Source organism: Schistocerca piceifrons, chromosome 3, assembly GCF_021461385.2.
Source record: "Schistocerca piceifrons isolate TAMUIC-IGC-003096 chromosome 3, iqSchPice1.1, whole genome shotgun sequence".
Taxonomy (NCBI): Eukaryota; Metazoa; Arthropoda; class Insecta; order Orthoptera; family Acrididae; genus Schistocerca; species Schistocerca piceifrons.
Window position 1 is genome coordinate 807,712,534 of NC_060140.1, and position 19,781 is coordinate 807,732,314.

A 19,781-nucleotide genomic window follows, 5' to 3' on the forward strand; every position below is an offset into this window, starting at 1 on the left:
CTTTTATTTCCTTTACTGCTTGCTCAATATACAGATTGAATAACATTGGGGACAGGCTACAACCCTGTCTCACTCTCTTCCCAACCACTGCTTCCTTTTCATGCCCCTCGACTCCTATAACTGCCACTTGGTTTCTGTACAAATTGTAAATAGCCTTTCGCTCCCTGTATTTTACCCCTGCCACCTTTAGAATTTGAAAGAGAGTATTCCAGTCAAAAGCTTTCTCTAAGTCTACAAATGCTAGAAACGTAGGCTTGCCTTTCCTTAATCTTTCTTCTAAGATAAGTCGTAAGGTTAGTATTGCCTCACGTGTTCCAACATTTCTACGGAATCCGAACTGATCTTCCCCGAGGTCGGCTTCTACCAGTTTTTCCATTCGTTTGTAAAGAATTCCCATCAGTATTTTGCACCAGTGACTTGTTAAACTGATAGTTCGGTAATTTTCACATCTGTCAATACCTGCTTTCTTTGGGATTGGAATTATTATATTCTTCTTGAAGTCTGAGGGTATTTCGCCTGTCTCGTACATCTTGCTCACCAGATGGTAGAGTTTTGTCAGGACTGGCTCTCCCACGGCCGTCAGTAGTTCCAATGGAATGTTGTCTACTCCTGGGGCCTTGTTTCGACTCAGGTCTTTCAGTGCTCTGTCAAACTCTTCACGCAGTATCGTATCTCCCATTTCATCTTCATCTACATCTACATCTACATCCTCTTCCATTTCCATAATATTGTCCTCAAGTACATCGCCCTTGTATAGAACCTCTATATACTCCTTCCATCTTTCTGCTTTCCCCTCTTTGCTTAGAACTGGGGTTCCATCTGAGCTCTTGATATTCATACAAGTGGCTCTCTTTTCTCCAAAGGCCTCTTTAATTTTCCTGTAGGCTGTATCTATCTTACCCCTAGTGAGATAAACCTCTACATCCTTACATTTGTCATCTAGCCATGCCTGCTTAGCCATTTTGCACTTCCTGTCGATCTCATTTTTGAAATGTTTGTATTCCTTTTTGCCTGCTTCATTTACTGCATTTTTATATTTTCTCCTTTCATCAATTAAATTCAATATTACCCAAGGATTTCTACTAGCCCTCGTCTTTTTACCTACTTGATCCTCTGCTGCCTTCACTACTTCATCCCTCAGAGCTACCCATTCTTCTTCTACTGTACTTCTTTCCACCATTCCTGTCAATTGTTCTCTTATGCTCTCCCTGAAACTCTGTACAACCTCTGATTCTTTCAGTTTATCCAGGTCCCATCTTCTTAAATTCCCACCTTTTTGCAGTTTCTTCAGTTTTAATCTACAGTTCATAACCAATAGATTGTGGTCAGAGTCCACATCTGCCCCTGGAAATGTCCTACAATTTAAAACCTGGTTCCTAAATCTCTGTCTTACCATTATATAACCTATCTGATACCTTTTAGTATCTCCAGGATTCTTCCATGTATACAACCTCCTTTTATGATTCTTGAACCAAGTGTTAGCTATGATTAAGTTATGCTCTGTGCAAAATTCTAACAGACGGCTGCCTCTTTCATTTCTTAGCCCCAATCCATATTCACCTACTATGTTTCCTTCTCTCCCTTTTCCTACTGTCGAATTCCAGTCACCCATGACTATTAAATTTTCATCTCCCTTCACTACCTGAATAATTTCATTTATCTCATCATACATTTGTTCAATTTCTTTGTCATCTGCAGAGCTAGTTGGCATATAAACTTGTATTAGTGTAGTAGGCATGGGCTTCGTGTCTGTCTTGGCCACTATAATACGTTCACTATGCTGTATGTAGTAGCTTACCCGCACTCCTATTTTTTTATTCATTATTAAACCTACTCCTGCATTACCCCTATTTGATTTTGTATTTATAACCCTGTATTCACCTGACCAGAAGTCTTGTTCCTCCTGCCACCGGACTTCACTAATTCCCACTATATCTAACTTTAACCTATCCATTTCCTTTTTTAAATTTTCTAACCTACCTGCCCGATTAAGGGATCTGACATTCCACGCACCGATCCGTGGAATGCCAGTTTTCTTTCTCCTGATAACGACATCCTCTTGAGTAGTCCCCGCCCGGAGATCCGAATGGGGGACTATTTTACCTCCAGAATATTTTACCCAAGAGGATGCCATCATCATTTAACCATACAGTAAAGCTGCAAGCCCTCGGGAAAAATTATGGCTGTAGTTTCCCCTTGCTTTCAGCCATTCTCAGTACCACAACAGCAAGGCCGTTTTGGTTAATGTTACAAGGCCGGATCAATCAATCATCCAGACTGTTGCCTCTGCAACTACTGAAAAGGCTGCTGCCCCTCTTCAGGAACCACACGTTTGTCTGGCCTCTCAACAGATACCCCTCTGTTGTGGTTGCACCTACGGTACGGCTATCTATATCGTTGAGGCACGCAAGCCTCCCCACCAACGGCAAGGTCCATGGTTCGTGGGGGGAGGCATAAACTATGCAACAAAAAAACTGATTTTTTTGCAATTTTGCTCTACATCTGCCCTCACCACCATCTGCAAACCACAACAGTCACATTGAGTTGTGACTGATGAGAACTGCATTAGGCAACATTACTGCTGGATCAAAAACATGTTCCAGCTCATTTTATTCCAATTGTTTGCTTATATGAAAAACTGCTCATTTCCAGTCACACCTAACTTCATCTGAGCAGAACACCGGTTGTGAAGCTAAAGATGTTGCGACTGCTGACATGCCTAATAAAACAAAAAAATTGTTAGAATTTAATGCATATGTAGAGAAGGAGCAAGTCCAAGGCACTGAATGAACTTCAAATTCAGAACTAATTTTGAATGTCTTCTCATTCCCTTGTAAAGATGTTAGGGCAATCTCAATGCCATACTCTCATTCTCTCGTGCATATTATTTCCTGTAGCATTCCATGTGGTATGTTCATGAGAATTAAACTTTGTTACTAATAGCACGACCAGGACAATCTGATAAATTTCTGCTTTCTGAGTGTCAAACCCTTTGGAGGATGTTTGTGAGATTTAGGACAATGTAATTCCTCTGCCCACGTCACAGGAGATGGACCACAGCTCCAAAATTCCGAATGTGTCACATTTGCCAACAGTAATTTGGCACTGCCAATGAAAATAAAGTCCATCATCACCACCACAATCTACACAGCATACTTGCCAAGGTAACCTATCTTACAGGTACCTGTTACACATACCTTATATTTCTTAACTGACAACTTGGTAAACATGGAAGCATACAATTCAATGGTTAGTATCCTATTCGTAAATGCGGACACATTCATTTCAGTTTCAAAGAAGGTTAGAAAGAATATTACACTGCAGTTCTTACATGTAGATTCATGCAGGTATCAAATCACAAGTCATAGAGATTTTGCATCAGTTGAAGATATATCTTACTCAGGTAGCACATTTAAGTGATGTACAATTTCAGCTAGTTACAAGTAAAAGCATTTTCCCAAATGAATAGATCCAGGTGAGAACCTTCTTTGCAACATAAAGCAGCTTCCGTCCACTGTTTTGACGGTTGTACCAATTCTGGTGTCTAGCAAAGAATCCATGGTTCGTTCAGTGTCGCATACTGATGCACATAAACCACTTTTGCTTTTAAAAACATGCACCAAACATTGTTTGGAAATTGTCATGCAAATTCCTTTCATATCCACCTTGAGCAGGCGCAGCTCCTATCTTGCACAATGCTCTCTCACTTGCAGTTCAAGAAAAATAATGTCGACAAATTACGAGGCATTCAAGTTCTAAGGCCTCCAATTTTTTTTCTCCGGACTGGAAAGAGATAGAAACATGCGCATTGTTTTAAAATGAGGCCGCGTTCATTGTCAATACGTCCCAGAGATGGCAGCACCGTACGGCAGATGGAATTTTACCGCCAGCGGCGAGAATGAGAACTGTTTTAAATACTTAAAATGGCGACGTTTTCCTTACTTGAACAGCGTGCAATCATTCGTTTTCTGAATTTGCGTGGTGTGAAACCAATTGAAATTCATCGACAGTTGAAGGAGACATGTGGTGATGGAGTTATGGATGTGTCGGAAGTGCGTTCGTGGGTGCGACAGTTTAATGAAGGCATCGTGTGACAACAAACCGAAATAACCTCGCACAAGCCGGTCTGACGACATGATCGAGAATACGGAGAGAATTGTTTTGGGGGATCGCCGAATGACTCTTGAACAGAGTTGGCATTTCTGTGGGTTCTGTGCACACAATCCTGCATGACAACCTGAAAATGCGAAAAGTGTCATCCAGGTGGTTGCCACGAATGCTGAGGGACGACCACATGGCTGCCCGTGTGGCATGTTGCCAAGCAATGTTGATGCGCAATGACAGCATGAATGGGACTTTCTTTTCGTCGGTTGTGACAATGGATGAGACGTGGATGCCATTTTTCAATCCAGAAACAAAGCGCCAGTCAGCTCAATGGAAGCACAGATTCACCGCCACCAAAAAAATTTTGAGTAACCGCCAGTGCTGAAAAAATGATGGTGTCCATGTTCTGGGACAGCGAAGGCATAATCCCTACCCATTGCGTTCCAAAGGGCACTATGGTAACAGGTGCATCCTACGAAAATGTTTTGAAGAACAAATTCCTTCCTGCACTGCAACAAAAACGTCCGGGAAGGGCTGCGCGTGTGCTGTTTCACCAAGACAACACACCCACACATCGAGCTAACGTTACGCAACAGTTTCTTTGTGATAACAACTTTGAAGTGATTCCTCATGCTACCTACTCACCTGACCTGGCTCGTAGTGACTTTTGGCTTTTTCCAACAATGAAAGACACTCTCCGTGGCCGCACATTCACCAGCCATGCTGCTATTGCCTCAGCAATTTTCCAGTGGTCAAAACAGACTCCTAAAGAAGCCTTCGCCGCTGCCATGGAATCATGGCGTCAGCGTTGTGAAAAATGTGTACGTCTGCAGGGCGATTACGTCGAGGAGTAACGCCAGTTTCATCGATTTCGGGTGAGTAGTTAATTAGAAAAAAAATCGGAGGCCTTAGAACTTGAATGCACCTCGTATTTTTGAATCCCTACATCATTGGTAATTTCATGCCTCTTCAAATGCTTGTCTTATTTCACTTTAAGATAATCCTTCGTGTGGACCATCTAATACACTTTATGGCGTAATTTAAATGCAGCAGCCTATGTCTTCACAGCAGAAATTAAAGTAGAAGTGCCCCATACCTATTTGAGATCCTCAAATGAGTTTCAAATGGTGTCAAAAATTCTTTTAAACAAATAAAACTAACTGCACAACACTCAATTTTGACACTTTCTGAGAATTCAAACACCACACCTTGTTCACATGGACGGCTACCAGTTAAAATGACCCGTATTTTCTCCCATAGACAAGAAATGTCTCGTCAAACCAGTAGCATTGCCACCAAGATTGTATAATTTATCAAAAAAATTGCAAACATGGCATTTCATTAAGACCAGTTGTTAGCTGTATTGATTGCTCAACCTATGGTATTGCCAAACATTTGCCCACTTTGCTGCAGCTTTTTCTAGGGAAAACTGACACTTATTAAAGATTCTGGTAATTTTATTCAAAAATTAAAATCTTCATGTTATGTCCAAGTTATATAATAGTAAGCTTTGAAGTTGTATCTCTTTTACAGTGGTTTCTCTCAGTGAGGTACTGTCACAGTTGAAAAGTATTTTGCAAAGAACATGGCAGTTCCCTATAATTCTTTAATTATAACTAAAATATAAAGATAACATTGGATTTTTTTATGTACAAGTATTTAGAAAACCCAAAGGAGCTTTAAGGTAGAAAACCTACTCACACCTTCACAAAAGTTTTAATCACCATCAGAAGCCCAAAAAAGGAGTGATCAAAACATTGGTACACCAGGCAAAGAGGACCTCTTAACCACAGTACTTGGAGGACAAGCTCAGTCAGACTGCCTTCAGAAGAAACAGGTACCATGACAGAGATAAACAGGGCACTGCACAAACAAAATGATATAGAGCATCTAGTGAAAAAAGAACCAACTAGAGGGAAAGTTTTCCTTTCATTCATAAAGACAATCACAAATCACATAAGTACAGAACTCAGAAAATATGGAATTGACAGCATTTGAACCTTTGAGAAAGGTGTGAGAATATTTGAACACCACAAAGGACCTACGACTGCTACCTGCCACAGCAGGAGTATACAAAATTGCTAGTACACGCGATCAGGTGTATATAGGAACTACAAAAAGAAATATTAACACCAGCCTTAATGAACACAGGTGCAACTGCTGTCTCAGCAATGTGGATAAATTAGTAGTAGCAGAGAATGCTCTATGACTAGGGAACCAACAAATATATTTCTGTGATATTAAGGTTTTATCAAGAGAGAAGCATTACTATGCTAGGATGTACAAGAGGTCACAGAAATTCAAAAACCACAAAAACATCTTCAACAGAAAAGGAGGACTGGCATTAGGCAAGTTGTGAGCCTCAGTGCTAAATAAAGCAAATAGCACCAATTATTCTTCAGTACAAGCTCTGTAACACATTCATCATGACTCCACTATCTCAGGCAGCAGTCTGATGATGTCAAGAACCAACTGTTGTGTGGATACATAAAAAATGTTTGGCTTTCTCAGCTCACTTGGGACTAACTGCTCTCCGAGTCATTACAGACTCTCATGCCTCCAGCACTGAAAAGTGAAATGTCAGGTGGAGAAATATGCCTTGGACCGTGGCATAAAACCCGTAAAACAAAAGTCACCAATGAGGCCTAGAACTTTCCAAACCATCTGCATACATGGTGTGATAAGACTTGCTACACTTTTCAACCACAGGTATTTAAACAACCTATTATCAATACCACACATTACATTCAAAAGAAACTGTACCTTGTGTCATGATCTTCAGACTGAAGACTGGTTTGATACTGCTCTCTACACTAGTCTGTCCTGTTCAGTCCTCTTCATTACTGTAACTCAGGCACACTAGAACAGTGGTTCCCAAACTGGGTGTACATACTCACTGAGGCATAAAAGCGAGACTGTTCAACTGTTTTTCAGTCACGAAACTTAATTATTTTTAAAAGATCACTACTATTATCACTGTTTCGTAAGACATGAATCTGATTTACTAAGTTACCAATAGTTAAGCACTTTTTCAAGTACTGGCATTAATGCATTACACAATGTTGTGGAGGTTGCAACTATTGAAACATATATATGAACATCACCTTTCTCACATAGTCCATCAGCTACATCCATACTTTGTATTTAGTACCTTGCAGCTACGATAGTAAAATTGAGAACCATGCATCACATATGGTTAAATATCTCATGGAAAATTCCCTCAACAGAACAGAAATTGCTTCATTATTCACTTCACAATAATAAATGAAATAATTAAACAGTTCAACTCGATAGCAACTATACAGTGGCTACTACAGTGCTGTGGGTCTTACACATTATTATTATTATTATTATTAATTATTATTATTTCTTTCCCCAGACGTTATGTCTGGTCAAAAAGGGAAAGTGACGCGGACCTTGATCAAGCGTGACTTTCTTTTAACTGTACGGTATATGTTATATTGCATTTAGGAACTTTCGGGTAATTGAACATGTATCAATAATTACGGATTTCTGTAGTTGTATATATAAGTTTGGATGTAGCTGTGTTGCATTGATGTACTGGTGGATACTGTGTGGTATGACTCCTGTAGTTGATAGTACAATTGGTATAATGTCAACTTTATCCTGATGCCACATGTTCTCCTGTTTTCTTTTGTATATTTGTTGTATTGGGTATGGATATTTCGATTAGTTGTGTTAATTTCTTCTTTTTATTGGTGAGTATGGTCAGGTTTGTTATGTGGTGTTGTTTTATCTGTTATAATGGTTCTGTTCCAGTATAATTTGTATTCATCATTTACCAGTACATTTTGTGGTGCATACTTGTATGTGGGAACGTGTTGTTTTATAAGTTTATGTTGTAAGGCAAGCTGTTGATGTATTATTTTTGCTACATTGTCATGTCTTCTGGGGTATTCTGTATTTGCTAGTATTGTACATCCGCTTGTGATGTGATCTACTGTTTCTATTTGTTGTTTGCAAAGTCTGCATTTATCTGTTGTGGTATTGGGATCTTTAATAATAGGCTTGCTGTAATATCTGGTGTTTATTGTTTGATCCTGTATTGCAATCATGAATCCTTCCGTCACACTGTATATATTGCCTTTTCTTAGGCATGTGTTGGATGCGTCTTGATCGATGTGTGGCTGTGTTAGATGATACGGGTGCTTGCCATGTAGTGTTTTCTTTTTCCAATTTACTTTCTTCATATCTGTTGATATTATGTGATCTAAAGGGTTGTAGAAGTGGTTATGAAATTGCAGTGGTGTAGCCGATGTATTTATATGAGTGACTGCTTTGTGTATTTTGCTAGTTTCTGCTCGTTCTAGAAAGAATTTTCTTAAATTGTCTACCTGTCCATAATGTAGGTTTTTTATGTCGATAAATCGCCTTCCTCCTTCCTTTCTGCTTAATGTGGATCTTTCAGTTGCTGAATGTATGTGATGTATTCTATATTTGTGACATTGTGATCATGTAAGTGTATTGAGTGCTTCTAGGTCTGTGTTACTCCATTTCACTACTTCAAATGAGTAGGTCAATATTGGTATAGCATAAGTATTTATAGCTTTTGTCTTGTTTCTTGCTGTCAATTCTGTTTTCAGTATTTTTGTTAGTCTTTGTCTATATTTTTCTTTTAGTTCTTCTTTAATATTTGTATCATCTATTCCTATTTTTTGTCTGTATCCTGTTTTTTCCATCACTTCTATGCGGTCGCTGTGGTTATCCAATATGTAATCTTCTTGTTTAGTGTGTTTTCCCTTGACAATGCTATTTTTCTTACATTTGTCTGTTCCAAAAGCCATATTTATATCATTGCTGAATACTTCTGTTATCTTTAGTAATTGGTTGAGTTTTTGATTTGTTGCTGCCAGTAGTTTTAGATCATCCATGTATAGCAAATGTGTGATTTTGTGTGGGTATGTTCCAGTAATATTGTATCCATAATTTGTATTACTTAGCATATTGGATAGTGGGTTCAGAGCAAGGCAGAACCAGAAAGGACTTAATGAGTCTCCTTGGTATATTCCACACTTAATCTGTATTGGCTGTGATGTGATATTATTTGAATTTGTTTGGATATTAAGTGTGGTTATCCAATTTTTCATTACTGTGTTTAGGAACTGTATCAATTTAGGATCTACTTTGTATATTTCCAATATTTGTAGTAACCATGAGTGGGGTACACTATCAAATGCTTTTTGGTAATCAATGTATGCATAGTGTAACGACCTTTGTTCAGTTTTAGCTTGATATGTCACCTCTGCATCTATTATCAGTTGCTCTTTTCATCCTCGTGCTCCTTTGCAACAGCCTTTTTGTTCTTCATTTATAATTTTGTTCTGTGTTGTATGTGTCATTAATTTCTGTTTGTATATTGTTGGTAGCCGTGTTATGAGGCGATATTTAGCTGGGTTTGCTGTGTCTGCTTGATCTTTAGGTTTCAGATAAGTTATTCCATGTGTAAGTGTATCAGGGAATGTGTATGGGTCTGCAATGTAACTGTTAAATAATTTAGTTAGTTGTGAATGTGTTGAGGTGAACTTCTTTAGCCAGAAATTTGCTATTTTATCTTTCCCAGGGGCTTTCCAATTGTGAGTAGAATTAATTGCTTGGGTGACTTCATGTTGCAAAATTATCACTTCAGGCATTTGTGGTATCATCTTGTATGTATCTGTTTCTGCTTTTATCCACCGTGCATGCCTGTTATGTTGTACCGGGTTTCACCATATGTTGTTCCAGAAGTGTTCCATGTCTGTTATGTTTGGTGGATTGTCTATTTTAATGTGTGTGTTACCTATTGTCTGGTAAAATCTCTTTTGGTTTGTGTTGAATGTTTGGTTTTGTTTCCTTCTATTTTCACTTTTTTTGTATCTTCTAAGTCGTTTGGCCAATGCTTGTAATTTCTGCTTCTTTTCATCAATTGCTCTATCGCTTCTTGTTGTGAGATTTTACCTAACCTTTTTCATTTTTTTTCTGACATTTCATTATTTATAAATTGTGTTAGCTGTCCGATGTCTTTTCTCAGTTTTTCTATTCTGATCTGTAGCTTGTGTTGCCATGCTGGTTTTGTGGGTTTCTTCTGTGTGTTGGTTGGTTCTGATCTCTGCCTAGTGTGTATATTTAGTGTAGTGAGTGCTCCTATATAAACCAGTAGTTGTAACTCTTCCATAGTTGTGTTTTCATTTATTTTGTTGTGTATGATTGTGTTCATAGTTTTTATTGTTGTTTCGACTTGTGGGTTATTTGGTGATCTATGCAAGAATGGTCTAATGTATCTATTTGTGTCTTTGTATTCTATATATGTCAGCTGAAATTTTTCTTCTATATCTAACATGTGTGTCACTTCGTGTTCTATTTATGCTTGTTCTGGTGGCTGTCTTAAGATTTCGTTTTCCTCTGACTGTTTAATTGATGCGTGTTGTTCTTTGTTTGTTTGCTCTGGGATGTTTGAGTCCATTACTGTATTTTCTTCTTCTTCTTCTGATTGCACATTATTTTGTTCCAGTATTTGTTGTACTTGTTGTTTGATGTTTTCTAATTCTGACTGGGGCATCCTGTTATTTTTGATTATTACACGGATCTGATCAGCTAGTCGTTATTCTGTTAAAAGTTTTAATTCTGGGTATCTGGTAATAAATGTTGTGTATACTTGTGATCTGTATCCAGTTGTGTTGGTTCCTAGGTTTGTTGCTTGGTAATAACAGAACATCAGGTGTCGATTAACTTCATCTGACCATCTCATCCTCTGTCTTTGTTTTCCTTCTAGGGTGGTTGCAGGAAGCATATCCTGTAAAACACCTCTATTTGGATTTAAATCATTTTTCAGTTGGCTAGCAGTGTCGTTACCATTGTAGGTGGGCATAGGGTTCAAGCGTCGTCCCCGACCATGACGGCGCTTGTCCGAGGCTTCTTTAGTTCTGTCCTGAACCAACTAATCACACTAAAAGGGGGGGTTAGCCCTATTAGTGGTTTGTTCTTTTCGTTGCCTTTTACGGCTGGCAGAACATACTGGAGGCCTATTCTTTTCTCGGGCCTCCACGGGGTAAATTATTATTATTATTATTATTATTATTATTATTACTGACCACATAAAGCATTGGCGGTGGGAAGTCTTTCAATTTCTGCAATTCAGGAGTAAGGAGACCAGCTATAAAGTGATCTATTTAAGTGCAGCACACTTAATTGATTTTAAATGGGGATGCAGGGTGTGAGTGAAACAAGTGCCAGAATGGTGTAGAGGATGCACGTTTCTTTCCTGATGAGGAGTTGTAGGTATTACTCACAGTGCACTGAGAATTGCTACATCATTCTAAAAAAGATGTTGGAAGTAAGCAGTACCAATTATGTCATTAGTCATTAGTTTAAAACATATACAAAAGCTAAGTATCCTTCACCTTTCCTCATTTTAAAAACAAGTGTTTAATTAAAATTCTTTTTCATTCTAAGGTTTAATGGTTTGATGGTGGTGGGGATGACCCCAGGAGAGGGGGTACTAGCTAATAGCTGATTACACTCGGAGGTCATGGCATCAGTGAGGTTGGGAACCACTGCAACAGAACCTGTTTAACATCGTCACACCTTGGTCACAGTCCACAATTACTCGCCCCCTGCACTTACCTCAGTCATCAAATTTACAGTTCCTTGGTGCTTAAGGGTATGTCCTTTCTTTCGTCAACTTGCAACATTCTTCTTTTCTTCCCAGTTTGATTCAGTACTGGCTCATTAGTAATCCAGTCTACAGTGTATTCTTCGGCATTCTCTTGTAGCACCACATTTCAAAAGCTCCTATCCTCTTATTGTCTGAACTGTTTATCACTGACATTTAATTTCTGTACAAGTTCAGCTGAATGGCTCTTCCAAGTCCTTTGCCAACTCTCAGAGAATTACAATGCCATTGACAACCCTCAAAGTTTTCATTATTTCTTCCCGAGCTTTAATTACACTTCCAGATTTTGCTTTGCTTTCCTTCACCATTTGTTCACTGTGCAGACTGAAGAACACCAGGGATAGGATACAATTCAGTCTTGCACACCCTTCTCACCTACAGCTTTTTTTGGTGTCCATTGATTTTTATCACTGCAGTCTGGTTTCTGTACAAGTTTCAGATAATATTCTGCTCCCTGTATTTAATACTTAATACCTTCCAAATTTCAAAGAGAATATCCCAGTTAATACCATTCAAAGGCATTCTATAAATATATGAAAGTATGTTTGCCTTTCTTTAATCTCTCTTCTAAGAGAAGATGTCACTGGTGTATCCTGTGTTCCTATACTTCTCCAGAAATTAAACTGATCTTCCCCGAGGTCGGCTTCTACCAGTATTTCCATCCTTATTCTTCATGTCATTATTTTGCAAACATTAGTTATCAAACTGATGGTCGAGTGATTTTCAATACCTGCCTTCTTTGGAACTGGGATTACTATATTCTTCGGAAAGACTACCTCGTAAGTCTTGCATACCAGGTGGAATAGTTTTGTCATGGCTGGCTCTCTTAAGGCTCTCAATACTTCTGTGGGAATGATGTCTGTTCCAAGTGTCTTGTTTTGGCTTATATCTTTCATCATTTTGTTAAATTCTTCTCGCAATATCGCATCCTCTATCTTACATTTGCCTACTTCCTCTCTTCTATCTGTAACATTGTTTTCATTTTTGGTTCTTTGTATAGCCCTTCTATACATTCCTTTCACTTTTTAGCCTTCCCTTTTTAGTACTGACTTACCATCTGAGCTTTCAATACTAATAAGAGTTGCTTCATTTATCCAAAGGTCTCTCTTAATTTTCCTGAAGGCAACATCTATATTTCTCACAGTCGTGTACGATTCTGCAGCCCTGCATTTTTCCTCTACCCATTCCTGCTTAGCCAGTTTGCACTTTCTGGCAATCTTATTTTTCCGATGTCTATTCCCTTCTGCCTGCTTTGCTGCATATTTTTATCTTGTCCTCTTGTCAATTAAATTCACTATCTTATGTGTAATCTTAGGATTTTTACTGCACCTATTTCATCCTCTGCTCCTTTCACTACACCATCTCTCAAAGCTATTTCCTATTTCACTAAGCTGTCACCTAATGCACCCTTTGAAACTCTCAACAACTTCTGGTTCTTTAAATTAGTCTCATATCCAGACCTTCCTGTCTTTCTGTTATTTCTTCAATTTGCTCTGCAGTTCATAACCAATAAATTATGGTCGGATCCCATATTTGCTTTCACAAAAGTATTTCAGCTTAAAATCTTGTTCCAACATCTCTATCTTACAATTACGTATGGTACCTGAAACATTGTAGAATCTCAAGAACAGTTTCACATGTTCAATCTTCTGTTATGCTACTTAAACCAAGTATTAGCAATGCTCAAATTGTGCTCTGTACAAAATTCTACCAGACAGTTTCCACTTTTGTTCCTTTCCCCAGTCCATACTCACTATTTCTCTTCTCTTCCTTTTTTGTGATTAAATTTCAGCACCCCATCATAATTAAACTTTCTTCTCCTTAGCTGTCTGTGTATGTCTCATTTCATTACACATTCTCCAATCTTTTCATCATCTGCAGATTAAGTAAGCATATAAACCTGCACTACTAGGCCATGTCCTGGCTTTGTGTATATCTTTGGAATGATAATGCATTCACTAAGCTGGCTATAGTAGCTCACCCACATTCCTGTTTCTTACTCATTATTAGACATGCTCCTGGATTAACCAACATTTGTTATTGTGTTGATAATGCTACAACCTGACCAGATGTTTCCTGGCATCACATTTCAATAATTTCTACTATAATTTCGACCTTTTCATTTCTTTTCAAGTTCTCTAACCTACCTACCTGATTTTGAGAAGCAGATTCCACACATACTGACCTGTCAAATGCCAGTTTTGTTGTTCTTGATGACATCTTCCAGGGTATACCCTGCCTGGAGATCCATATGTCGGACTCTCTTACTACTAGAATATTTTTCTCCAGAGGATGCCATCATAAGCAGAGTGTTTTAGAAGTGATGGTCAACATTTAAGGATATGACAGGAATAATCATTTGAAACAAAAAAGTCAAGTAAAAACGGTGTCTAAAACGCATACCTTAAGAGCTATGAGCAATTCTTGATCTTCGATACTATGAAACAAATCTCTTCTACTGCAAGCTCTTTTCTTTCCATATTTTGGGAAGGGGTAGTATGGACTAAAACAAGTAAAAAAGTCCAGTAAACATGTACCCTAAAATTCATAACTTGAAAGCTATGAGCACTTGTTCATCTTCGTTATTTTGAAACACAACTCTTCTAATGAAGAAGTGCTCATAACTTTCAAGGTATGCATTTTCGTGCACATGTTTATTGGACATTTTTTTCTTGTTTTGGCCCGTACCATCACTTCCCAAAAGCAAAGATCTTGCAGGAGAAGAGATTTTTTTCACAGTATCTAAGATCAAGAATTGCTCATAGCTCGTAAGGTATGCATTTTAGACACCCTTTTTACTTGACTTTTTTTGTTTCGAATGATCATTTCTGTTACATCCCTGAATATTGACCACCACTTCTGAAACACCCTGTATACACTAAACAGTACAGCTGCATGTCCTGGGCAAGTACAAAATCTGCAACTTCCCCTTGTTTTCGGCTGTTCACAGTACCTACATGGCGACTAACATACAGAGTTAATAATCCTGGTAAATTAAATATAAAAACTATTGGGTCAACTGTATAAAAACTTTAATATTCTACAACAAGTTGTACATTTTGTTATTTATAACAACATGGCCCTACTGCTGGAATGGCTACTGTATACTTGTAAACAATGACACTGGTTTGCTGATTTTACACTGGCAGTTTCAAAAACATTCCTCATGAAGCTAAAGTTTTTCATACATAAATGAAAAGCAAACAATGAGAATCTGACTAAAATCTTTGATTTCATACCACTGTTCTACTCATTTAGATAGAAGATGCATATTGTTACAATTGCTATAAAATTATTTGATTGGCTGCTCCCTGAGAAGAAACGAAATGCTTTAGCAATACATAGAAATGCCCCCCCCCCCCCTTTTCCTCTCTCTCTCTCTCTCTCTCTCTCTCTCTCTCTCTCTCTCTCTCTCTCTCTCTCTCTCTCTCTCTCTCTCTCTCCCTCTCCCTCCCCCCCCTCCCTCTCCATCTCTCGCCCTCTCCCTCCCTACCCCCCTCTACATGTACGTGTGAAGGCTGTGGACCAACTCCACAACCAATTCTAGGCCTCAAACAGTAGATCATACTCAGCAATAGTGACTGATACACTGGTGAATATTCAACAAATCATGCCATGTCCTTCATATTTTGTAACCCACTTCCGCACATAGTCTGCTATTTCAGGTGTAAGCCCAAGCCTACTGATATCCTCCTCAAACATTTGCACACCACCCATTCCTACTACATACCCATTGATACGTGCAGCAGCATGTGAACTTATGAGCTTCTTGCCAGATGTCAGACCCAACCACTGTACGAGCTGTGTGTGCTGCTGCAGGCGGTATTTCTGATGATAGCTGCAAAAAATAGAACAGGACTTTGCTGACACAGTTAACATAAGAAGCTAATAATTGCAAATAATCACACTTGTCTCCTAACAAATACTGATGACTATGGGCTAGAATTATATGTGGGGTCTCGAAAACTCCTTACATGATAAATGGACTATATCCAAGTTTTGATTTTGTTTGTAATTATCTATTGCAAAACGACTGTGTGTATATGAAGCAAACACTGTAATGATATATTAGGAAAATAGTTTTACTCAATGTCACTCTTGGGGTATGTCTTGTGTCTTTTTACTTTTGCTTGCTAGTGTACTAAGTTCATTATGGCAATTTTAAAATAATTCTGTAAAGAATTTACCAAATATGTTTCAATCACTAAATTAGCGCCACCTCTTGGTTGTTTTATTTATGTTTCCTGCATGGGGAACTGGAATCTGAAGTCTGAACAACTCTATAGTACAAACGTTAGTTTTGGTTTGTTGTGCAACTGCTTTATGCTTAGTTTCAGCCGAATACGAGCACCTTCATTACAGTAAAACATTCTTCTTATTTTGTACCATTTTATGTTATCTGATTAAGGCTGATGCAAAACATGTGATACAAATAAAACGATGTGCAATCTACATAAAAACTTTGAATGAACAATGCAATCACAGTGACAGACATTACTGGAATTTATTTACTTTACAGATAACAAATAGTACTTTCCAAAATGATCTGCTAGAGTATCGACATGTCTTTCTAATGTCACTGAAACACACTGTAACAATATGGAACTTTTAGATGGAAACTGTTTTTGACACCTAGGAAAATACAGCTCTTTCAGTTTCACATTTTGGGCCAGGGAGCAAAAAGAAGCCACATGAGGCCATGTCTGATATGTAGGACAGTAGGAAAAGTGTTGGGTTTGATTTTCACAACAAAAAACAACGCAGAATCCAAGCATATTGGATTTATGAGTAGGTGCATAAACCCTTTTCCTCAAACAATAATGAACCTGGATGGAAAGTATTGTGTATTTACTGTTTATCCAGTCAGAAAAATATCCCCATGGCCAAGTCTTTTACAGGAGGGGAAAAAAACCAACAGGCTTGTTACACTTGAAAACTATGCTTCTTTGTTTTGGAGTCCTACACCAGTAACCAAGTTTCACCACACATTAAATCCACCAAAGAAAATTCCATTCACTTTTCAGTTAGTGTCTGCATAGGAATGAAAACATCACTACTAAACTGTCAACATAGGTATTTCACAGCTGGATAGTAACTGGTGAGTAGAACTCCTTGAGTGGAAGCAAAACTCACTTTACAAGTCACTCTACAGCAAGCCGACAATCCAAAACCACGTACAGATGTGCAGGTCTATAAATATAGCATGCAACTGGTGCTGGTGGCTAACGACCGAACACTCCACACAAAGCGCAAGGCACGGTCTGCGGTGGTTGAACTCGGCGTAAGCACTGGCCTGCTCAATTTTCTGTTGTTCAGAGGTAAACTCTTCTGTCATCAGTTCTGTTCATACTATGTATCACGCGTGAACTCCATGGCAGGTTTCCACTTTATTCCACTGCATTCCCATGCCAGTTCATCTGATTCAATTTGATGATCGCTGTCAGAGATCTAATAAAAGTTATTTTGATCATTGGTTTGAGTGTATACTAGAAGGATATGCTAATATCAAATACATCTACATCTACATTTATACTCCACAAGCCACCCGACGGTGTGTGGTGGAGGGCACTTTACGTGCCACTGTCATTACCTCCCTTTCCTGTTCCAGTCGCGTATGGTTCGCGGGGAAGAACGACTGTCTGAAAGCCTCCGTGCACGCTCTAATCTCTCTAATTTTACATTCGTGATCTCCTCGGGAGGTATAAGTAGGGGGAAGCAATATATTCGATACCCCATCCAAAAACGCACCCTCTCGAAACATGGCGAGCAAGCTACACCGCGATGCAGAGTGCCTCTCTTGCAGAGTCTGTCACTTGAGTTTGCTAAACATCTCCGTAACGCTATCACGGTTACCAAATAACCCTGTGACGAAACACGCCGCTCTTCTTTGGATCTTCTATATCTCCTCCGTCAACCCGATCTGGTATGGATCCCACACTGATGAGCAATACTCAAGTATAGGTCGAACGAGTGTTTTGTAAGCCACCTCCTTTGTTGATGGACTACATTTTCTAAGGACTCTCCCAATGAATCTCAACCTGGTACCCGCCTTACCAACAATTAATTTTATATGATCATTCCACTTCAAATCGTCCCACACGCATACTCCCAGATGTTTTACAGAAGTAACTGCTACCAGTGTTTGTTCCGCTATCATATAATCATACAATAAAGGATCCTTCTTTCTATGTATTCGTAATACATTACATTTGTCTATGTTAAGGGTCAGTTGCCACTCCCTGCACCCAGTGCCTATCCGCTGCAGATCTTCCTGCATTTTGCTACAATTTTCTAATGCTGCAACTTCTCTGTATACTACAGCATCATCCGCGAAAAGCCGCATGGAACTTCCGACACTATCTACTAGGTCATTTATATATATTGTGAAAAGCAATGGTCCCATAACACTCCCCTGTGGCATGCCAGAGGTTACTTTAACGTCTGTAGACGTCTCTCCATTGATAACAACATGCAGTGTTCTGTTTGCTAAAAACTCTTCAATCCAGCCACACAGCTGGTCTGATATTCCGTAGGCTCTTACTTTGTTTATCAGGCGACAGTGCGGAACTGTATCGAACGCCTTCCAGAAGTCAAGAAAAATAGCATCTACCTGGGAGCCTGTATCTAATATTTTCTGGGTCTCATGAACAAATAAAGCGAGTTGGGTCTCACACGATCGCTGTTTCCGGAATCCATGTTGATTCCTACATAGTAGATTCTGGGTTTCCAGAAATGACATGATACGCGAGCAAAAAACATGTTCTAAAATTCTACAACAGATCGACGTCAGAGATATAGGTCTATAGTTTTGCCCATCTGCTCGACGACCCTTCTTGAAGACTGGGACTACCTGTGCTCTTCTCCAATCATTTGGAACCTTCCGTTCCTCTAGAGACTTGCAGTACACGGCTGTTAGAAGGGGGGCAAGTTCTTTCGCGTACTCTGTGTAGAATCGAATTGGTATCCCGTCAGGTCCAGTGGACTTTCCTCTGTTGAGTGATTCCAGTTGCTTTTCTATTCCTTGAACACTTATTTCGATGTCAGCCATTTTTTCGTTTGTGCGAGGATTTAGAGAAGGAACTGCAGTGCGGTCTTCCTCTGTGAAACAGCTTTGGAAAAAGGTGTTTAGTATTTCAGCTTTACGCGTGTCATCCTCTGTTTCAATGCCATCATCATCCCGGAGTGTCTGGATATGCTGTTTCGAGCCACTTACTGATTTAACGTAAGACCAGAACTTCCTAGGATTTTCTGTCAAGTCAGTACATAGAATTTTACTTTTGAATTCACTGAACGCTTCTCGCATAGTCCTCCTTACGCTAACTTTGACATTGTTTAGCTTCTGTTTGTCTGAGAGGTTTTGGCTGCGTTTAAACTTGGAGTGAAGCTCTCTTTGCTTTCGCAGTAGTTTCCTAACTTTGTTGTTGTACCACGGTGGGTTTTTCCCGTCCCTCACAGTTTTACTCGGCACGTACCTGTCTAAAACGCATTTTACGATTGCCTTGAACTTTTTCCATAAACACTCAACATTGTCAGTGTCGAAACAGAAATTTTCGTTTTGATCTGTTAGGTAGTCTGAAATCTGCCTTCTATTACTCTTGCTAAACAGATAAACCTTCCTCCCTTTTTTTATATTCCTACTAACTTCCATATTCAGGGATGCTGCAACAGCCTTATGATCACTGATTCCCTGTTCTGTACATACAGAGTCGAAAAGTTCGGGTCTGTTTGTTATCAGTAGGTCCAAGATGTTATCTCCACGAGTCGGTTCTCTGTTTAATTGCTCAAGGTAATTTTCGGATAGTGCACTCAGTATAATGTCACTCGATGCTCTGTCCCTACCACCCGTCCTAAACATCTGAGTGTCCCAGTCTATATCTGGTAAATTGAAATCTCCACCTAAGACTATAACATGCTGAGAAAATTTATGTGAAATGTATTCCAAATTGTCTCTCAGTTGTTCTGCCACTAATGCTGCCGAGTCGGGAGGTCGGTAAAAGGAGCCAATTAT

At 39.1% G+C, this 19,781-nt stretch overlaps 1 protein-coding gene across 6 annotated transcripts in view; it reads right to left on the minus strand.

The window, feature by feature from the left end:
• Positions 1-15,236: 15,236 nt before the first annotated feature.
• Positions 15,237-19,781, minus strand: part of LOC124787984 (peptide methionine sulfoxide reductase) — a 28,921-nt gene continuing 24,376 nt past the window's right edge. For 4 of the 6 annotated variants that reach the window (XM_047255012.1, XM_047255011.1, XM_047255013.1 and 1 more), the window contains exon 5: positions 15,238-15,611. In XM_047255012.1, the coding sequence (XP_047110968.1) occupies positions 15,374-15,611 (238 nt within the window). In that variant the 3' untranslated portion in view covers positions 15,238-15,373. Of the gene's footprint in view, positions 15,612-19,781 lie in introns of all 6 variants that reach the window. The other 2 variants (XM_047255009.1, XM_047255010.1) reach the window with 1 other exon arrangement.